At 50.5% G+C, this 7,729-nt stretch overlaps 1 protein-coding gene and 1 pseudogene across 1 annotated transcript; both read left to right on the top strand.

The window, feature by feature from the left end:
• Nucleotides 1-614: 614 nt before the first annotated feature.
• LOC132238773 (double C2-like domain-containing protein gamma) lies at nt 615-1,982 on the top strand (annotated as a pseudogene).
• Nucleotides 1,983-3,486: 1,504 nt separating this feature from the next.
• On the top strand, nt 3,487-7,230 carry LOC132238772 (pre-mRNA cleavage complex 2 protein Pcf11-like). The gene has a single exon (XM_059704839.1). The coding sequence runs from the start codon at nt 3,487-3,489 to the stop codon at nt 7,228-7,230; it is 3,744 nt and encodes a 1,247-aa protein (XP_059560822.1).
• The last annotated feature ends 499 nt before the right edge of the window (nt 7,231-7,729 follow it).

The raw sequence follows: 7,729 nt of genomic DNA, 5'->3' as shown, positions 1-7,729 counted from the left end.
GTCCATGAATATGCTTTGTACATTCTTGTCTCCATTTCAATAAGCTGACATGCAAACATGGTAAAGAGTAGATTGTTTTAAAAGTGGATACCAGTGGGTTTACACATATGAGTTGAATTCATATCTCTGCCTAACCTGTCTCTTAATATAGGTAAAAAAAGTTGAGTGGGGAGATATAGATCTTTAAGTACAAGTTGTTTGTCTTTGACTATAATCTGATTATTTTCTATATATATCTTTTCTCCCAAAGAAGACTATAAACTCTTTGGGGACATCATACGACTTATTCTTTATATTTTTCAAAATATGAAGAGCACATAAAAATATTCACCATGGATATCCAGTGCCAGCAGTGAACAGAGCCAGGTGGCGGAGCTCTCAGGTAAGTAGCCTAGCAGATGCTGCTAGCACACAGGGTCCCCCTCCAGGCTCAAGCTCCCCACTTCTTTCCCACCCACCCAACCCTGCCTTCTGTCTTCAGGTCCCCGGCTGCCACCCAGGACCCTTCTCAGCACCTTCAGTGATGCCTCTTTACCATGTCTTGGCCCCGTGTGGCCCCCTCATATCCAGTCCAAGGGGGCTTGTCTGAGTTCCCTCCCCTTGCCTGAGCCCCCATGGCGGGCACTGCGGCAGCGGCAGCGGCAGCGGGCTGGAGGCACCCACAGCGGGTGAGCATACAGGAGCACATGCCCATCAATGTGAACCCGGGACCCATCCAACCCATCCCCCTTATTTCTGACTACCTCCCGCATTTCTACCCCTTTGCTGAGCCTGCCCGGGGTGCCCCAGACCCACACCCTGCAGTGTCTCCTGCCAGCTCTGCACCCCAGCCTCAGCCAGACCCAGAGCCAGAGGGAGGCTCAGACGACAGCGGTGAGTGGGGGCAGGGGATGAGGACACCCTGGGCCCGGCCCAGCCCAGCCAGGATGGGGTCTCAGGCATCCCAGGCATCTGACCTGTGAGGGCCAGGGCAGGAGGCATGGTGCCACGGTGGCAGGGTGCCAGAGGAACTGACCTGCGTGCCACCTGCCCTCAGCTACCCTGGGAACCCTCGAGTTCACACTTCTTTTTGATGCGGACAACAGCACCTAGCACTGCACGGCTCACCGTGCCAAGGTAAGGATGGGCGGGGGTCCCTGAGCCGTGGGCCTGGGCCACAGGCCTCTCCCATATCTATTGTTTCTTCCCAGGGCCTCAAGCCACCAGCCTCAGGCTCCCTAGACACCTATGTTAAAGCCAATCTGCTGCCAGGGGCCAGCAAGATGAAGGCAAGACCGAGGTTCCTGCTGCTGCCCCTCAGCCACACACTCACCTGTCCTGGCCGGATCCTCCCCACAAGGCCTGGGCATCAGGCTGCACAACTGGGGGTCCTATCGGGGAGGTGGCCAGGGTGGAGCCCTGGGACCGAGGAGGCCCTGACCCTCCCTGCCTGGCCCTCAGACCAGCCAGCTTAGGACACGCACAGTTCTGGGCACAAGGGGGCCTGTCTGGGAAGAGATGCTCACTTATCACGGCTTCACCCACCAGGACGCTGGGCGCAAGACCCTGCGGTGAGGCTTGAGGCTGGGCCCCGAGGGAACAGGGTGGAGTGGGGCTTGCCTGCCCGGGTCTGACTTGGGTGGCCACCAGGTTGTGTGTGTGTGAGGACCCACGGCTGCGGCCACAGTGGTGGTGAGTGCCTCCCCTGGGGGAGCTGCAGGCGCCCCTGAGGAAGTTGGTGCCCAACTGAGCCAGGAGCTTCAGTGTGCGTCTGGAGAAGCGGAGGCTGGTGAGTCAGGTGGTGCACAAGGTGGGGTTTTGGGGTCCAGCAATCTTGTGATGGGGGAGCTGGAGCGGGGGGCAGGGAGGAAAACTTGGGTAGTGTCCGGCCAAGGTGACCAGGCTCTCTGCTCTTTCAGACCAATAGGCCGGAGCGCCTGGACACATCCTGGGGCATGTCCCTGTATGAAGTGCGTGGGACAGTGGAACTGAGCAGGATGTGAAGGGGACAGGCCTGGGGTACACGGGCATCAGGCAGATGGGGAGGTGGGCTTGGAGACACTGAGGCCAACCCCCATATGTTCTACGAGTGCTCGGAGCCCTGGGGGACAGCTAGGCCAGAGGATGTGTGGGGCACTGGGATACGCAAAGCCTGCATGGGCTGAGACCCAGGCCACCTGGAGGCAGGTGCTGGAACTGATGGGGTTTGTCTCCAGCCAGAGCAGCTGGGAGGGCCGGAGAGAATGGACAGGTGTGGCTCACTGTCTGCTCCCAGGGTTCAACATGGGTGCCACTCCTGGGGCTGGTAGCTTGCCCGAAGCAGGTCCGCCCTTGCTGCTTGACACAATCGCTGCAGGGAAGAAACTTCTGCACAGCTTATGTTTCAAGGGACCTGGCGTATATGGCATATGTTTGCTCCCCCTCTTAACGCTGTGTTTTAAACAGGACCACCTCCCCGAGAAAGGTTGTTTCTCCAGGTGAGGATTTTTCCCTGGAGTTAGGGAGGGAATAAAACCCCTTAACTAAGTGCCAGGCGGGTAATTAATCACTTTAACTATGAACAATCACGCTTAAGCTACATAATCTTTATTCCCTGGAATGGAGATAAGAAACGCCCTAACCTTTGGAATAGAAATTGATAGGATTAAAATCAACTGGTATAAATACAGATGTAACAAGACAGCAAGACAGAACCTGGCTGGAGATCCTGGATAGAGAGCCTCGCTATGCTGATCAACTGAACGCTGCTGACTCCGTCCACACCTTTGGGAACCCCTGGACCTGCTGGGGCAGGACCCCAACAGTAGCCCTAGACAAGGCCTTGTCAGGAGGCAGTGACAGTAACTGGAGGCGCCCCAGGCGAGACCAAAGACTAGGCCAGAACCCCTTTGGCCTGGGAGGGGCAGGGATGCTGCAAGGCTGAGGCAGGACTGGCCCAGGCCCCTCTCAGATGGAAGGTCCAGTGCTGCTGCCTTGCCCCCTAGTGGAGCCACAAGTTACTGCAGCTGATGCCTAAACAAGGCCAGGCAAGCCCCACCTCCTGGGGCTGGTAACAGGTGCCACCCACTTCCTGTCCCAATCACTGCAGTGCGGGGGTGCGCCGCAGGTGTCCACGGGACACTCCCATAGGAAGAACTAAATACTAGCACGGTGGTTGGACTTCCTGCAAATCGACTCCTATTTTAAGAATAGGAGGAACAGCATTTCGCACGACTCAGCGGTTCGGAACACAGACATTTTCGGAGCTGGAGCCGCCTGCGCCGGTGCCCTTTTGTGCCTGTGGAGAAAGAGGCTCCTGAGGCGGCTGGAAGTGGACGGAGATCACCCGTGAGAGGGCGGTGTTGCATACCCGGGGTCCCCCCCTCCCCCCGCATCGTACCCCAACCCCCCTCCGCGGTCAGCATTTGGTGAGGCCGGAGCCGGGGAGAGGAAGCACAGTCGGGAGGGAGGCGGGGTGTCGAGAGTGTCCAGAGCGGCTACAGCTGCAGCGCGGCAGGCCAGGGCGCAATGTCGGAGCCGACGCCGGCCGAGGCCGGTCCCGCTGGGGCCCGGGAGGACGTCTGTCGGGAGTATCAGTCATCCCTCGAAGACCTGACCTTCAATAGCAAACCGTACATCAATATGCTGACCATTCTAGCCGAGGAGAACCTGCCCTTCGCCAAGGAGATCGTCTCTTTCATCGAGGCCCAAGCCGCCAAGGCTCCATCCTCAGAGAAGCTTCCTGTTATGTACCTTATGGATTCTATCGTGAAAAACGTTGGGGGAGAGTATCTCACTGCCTTCACTAAAAATCTAGTTGCAACGTTTATTTGTGTGTTTGAAAAGGTGGATGAAAATACTAGAAAAAGTTTATTTAAATTACGTTCCACGTGGGATGAGATATTCCCATTGAAGAAACTTTATGCCCTGGATGTCAGAGTCAATTCAGTAGATCCTGCTTCGCCTATTCAACCTCTACCTCCCAATGTGAATACATCTAGCATCCATGTGAATCCTAAATTTTTAAATAAATCGCCTGAAGAGCCTTCAGCTGGAAAGATTCGCCAACCTGGATGCAAGCAGTCACATATGGAAGACTTTATGCCACCTTCCAGGGAAGGAAGAAATGCTAAGAGAAGTACTGAACAGGATGCTCGAGATCCAAAGCGAATAAAAAATACTGAAGAGGAGCGACCGCAAGAAACTACAAGTCAGCATTCTACAAAGTCAGGCACTGAACCAAAGGAGAATGTGGAAATTTGGTCAAATTCCAAGTCTAACAAAAGATGGACATCTGGTTGGGAAGAAAATAAAAGCTTACAACAAGGTGACGACCATAGGGAAAGCTGGCCAAGCACTAAAGGAATTTTGTCACCTCGAGCCCAAAAGCAACAGCAGCGATTAAGTGTAGATGCCAATCGTCAGATTCCTGAAGAGTTAACTCTTGCAAGCAAAAGAGAATTACTTCAAAAGACGAGTGAACGTTTAGCATCTGGTGAAATTATACAGGATGAGTTCCTTGTTGCTGTGCCTCAAATTCGACAGCTATTTCAGTATCAAGAAGGTGTACGAGAAGAGCAGAGGTCACCATTCAATGATCGTTTTCCACTCAAGCGACCTAGATGTGAAGATGCAGATAAACCATTTGTAGATAACCCAGCATCACGATTCGCTGGCCTTGATACAAGTCAGCAACTTACAGCGTTAGCTGAAGACAGACCATTATTTGATGGACCGAGTAGGCCATCAGTAACAAGAGATGGCCCAACCAAGATGATTTTTGAAGGACCTAATGAATTAAGCCCTAGAATTGATGGACCTCCTGCACCAGGTTCTCTTCGATTTGATGGGTCACCTGGACAAATGGGGGGAGGTGGTCCTTTGAGATTTGAAGGACCACAAGGTCAGCTAGGAGGCGGGTGTCTTTTGAGATTTGAAGGTCCTCCAGGACCAGTAGGGACACCTTTGCGGTTTGAAAGGCCAATTGGTCAAGCAGGCGGAGGTGGTTTTCGGTTTGAAGGTCCCCCTGGTCTGAGGTTTGGGGGACCTGCAGGTGGTCTAAGATTTGAAGGACCACGGGGCCAGCCTGTGGGTGGGCTCAGGTTTGAGGGACATCGGGGTCAAACTGTGGGAGGTCTGAGGTTTGAGGGACCTCATGGTCAGCCTGTGGGTGGACTTAGATTTGATAATCCCAGAGGTCAGCCTGTAAGTGGACATAGATTTGAGAGGGGTCATGGTCCATCAGGAGCTGCAATTAGGTTTGATGGACCTCATGGTCAGCCAGCAGGTGGGATCAGATTTGAGGGCCCTTTGCTACAGCAGGGAGTTGGAATGAGGTTTGAGGGCCCCCATGGTCAGTCAGTAGCTGGTCTGAGGTTTGAAGGAAAACATAATCAATTTGGTGGAAACCCTAGGTTTGAGGGTCCACATGGTCAACCAGGTGTTGGGATCAGGTTTGAGGGACCTTTATTCCAACAAGGAGGTGGAATGAGGTTTGAAGGTCCTGTACCAAGAGGTGGACTGAGAATTGAAGGGCCTCAGGGTCAAGGTGGTCCAAGATTTAAAGGTTGTCATGCTATCAGGTTTGATGGTCAGCCAGGTCAGCCATCACTCTTACCAAGATTTGATGGATTACATGGTCAACCAGGTCCTAGATTTGAAACAACTGGTCAACCAGGCCCACAGAGATTTGATGGACCACCTGGACAGCAGATTCAACCAAGATTTGATGGTGTTCCTCAAAGATTTGATGGTCCACAACACCAGCGAGCATCAAGGTTTGATATTCCCCTTGGTCTTCAAGGTGCACGATTTGACAATCATCCTTCACAAAGGCTTGAATCCGTTTCTTTCAGTCAGACTGGCCCATATCATGAGCCACTTGGCAATGCTTTTAATGCCCCATCCCAAGGACTGCAATTCCAAAGACACGAACAAATATCTGACTCACCTCAAGGACCCAATTTTAATGGACCACATGGCCCTGGGAACCAGAGTTTCTCAAATCCCCTTAGCAGAGCTTCTGGACACTATTTTGATGAAAAGAATCTTCAAAGTCCTCAATTTGGAAACTTTGGCAATTTACCTGCTCCGATAACAGTAGGAAACATTCAGGCATCTCAACAGGTTCTGACTGGTGTTGCTCAGCCAGTACCATTTGGCCAGGGACAACAATTTTTACCAGTTCATCCACAAAATCCTGGAGCATTTGTTCAGAATCCTTCAGGAGCCCTTCCTAAGGCATATCCTGATAATCACCTCAGTCAGGTGGATGTCAATGAATTATTTTCAAAACTGCGAAAAACAGGAATTCTCAAATTGTCCCAGCCTGATTCAGCTACAACACAAGTAAATGAAGTTGTTGCTCAGTCTCCCACTGAAGAGGAGGAAGATCAAAATGAAGATCGAGATATTCCAGATCTTACCAATTTTACAACTGAAGAGTTAAAACAACGTTATGATAGTGTTATAAATCTACTGTACACTGGTATTCAGTGTTACTCTTGTGGAATGAGGTTTACAACATCACAGGCAGGTGTATATGCAGATCACTTGGACTGGCATTATCGGCAAAATAGAACTGAAAAAGACGTTAGCAGAAAAGTTACTCATAGACATTGGTACTACAGTTTAACAGACTGGATAGAATTTGAGGAAGTAGCTGATTTGAAAGAACGTGCAAAGAGCCAGTTTTTTGAAAAGGTGCATGAAGAAGTTGTGCTCAAAACTCAGGAAGCTGCTAAAGAAAAGGAGTTCCAAAGTGTACCGGCAGGGCCAGCTGGAGCAGAAGAGAGTTGTGAAATCTGTCAAGAACAATTTGAACAATACTGGGATGAAGAAGAGGAGGAGTGGCATTTAAAGAATGCCATTAGAGTGGATGGAAAGATTTATCATCCATCATGTTATGAAGATGATCAAAATACATCGTCATTTGATTGTACACCATCTCCCAGCAAGACACCAGTTGAAAACCCTTTGAACATTATGTTGAACGTTGTCAAAAATGAATTGCAGGAACCCTGTGAAAGTTCCAAAGTTAAGGAAGAACAAATTGACACCCCACCAGCTTGTACAGAGGAGAGCATAGCAACACCCATTGAGTGGAGAAGAGCCTCTCGGAGCTGCTCCCGAGACATGGGCTTTACCCGTAGGAGGGTGGCGTGGGCACCTAGTGGGAGGCCATCAGCAAGTGCCCAGCCTGTCTGTGACTCTCAACATCAGTTCTCTTCCTCTCCACGGCAAAGGTGCGAACTGCCCAGTCACGTGGCCTGAGCAAGCCCCTCTCCTTCTTAGGTTCTGGAGGGTACAGGTGACCCATGCAAGTCCCTTCCAGGGCACCAGGTCCATTAAATTAAAACAGAAAATGATACAGTTGAGTCAGTTTAAATAAAATGAGAAAAGTATGTTTTTCTTTTTTTAAAAAGCTGCTGTTTGGATCTAGGTGAAGAATTTTTTTATGTATATATAGAACTATCTGTATAAATTGTCTAGCTGAGGCAGGGCCTTCAGCTATCATTTGGTTAATAAATACATTTTAGTATTTGCATATCCTACTGCCTGCACAGTTTCCGGTGCTTGTTGTGTGAAAGTTCTGTAGATGTGTGCAAATTTAACAAAATGAAATTGTTATGTGTAAAAATGTACGATTTTCACTTGTGAAACTGTAAATTATAAATAAATATTTTCCCTACCCCCTCAAAAAAATTCACCATGTATTAGTTGAAAGGGTACATGGATGGTTAAAAAATGGACATTGTGCATTGTATCCTTT

This window comes from Myotis daubentonii, chromosome 7 (genome assembly GCF_963259705.1).
Source record: "Myotis daubentonii chromosome 7, mMyoDau2.1, whole genome shotgun sequence".
Classification (NCBI taxonomy): Eukaryota; Metazoa; Chordata; class Mammalia; order Chiroptera; family Vespertilionidae; genus Myotis; species Myotis daubentonii.
This window is presented reverse-complemented; position numbering and strand designations above follow the sequence as displayed.

Coding starts and splice junctions, on each gene's coding strand:
- LOC132238772 (XM_059704839.1), top strand. CDS start 3,487: ATGTCGGAGCCGACGCCGGCCGAGGCCGGTCCCGCTGGGGCCCGGGAG.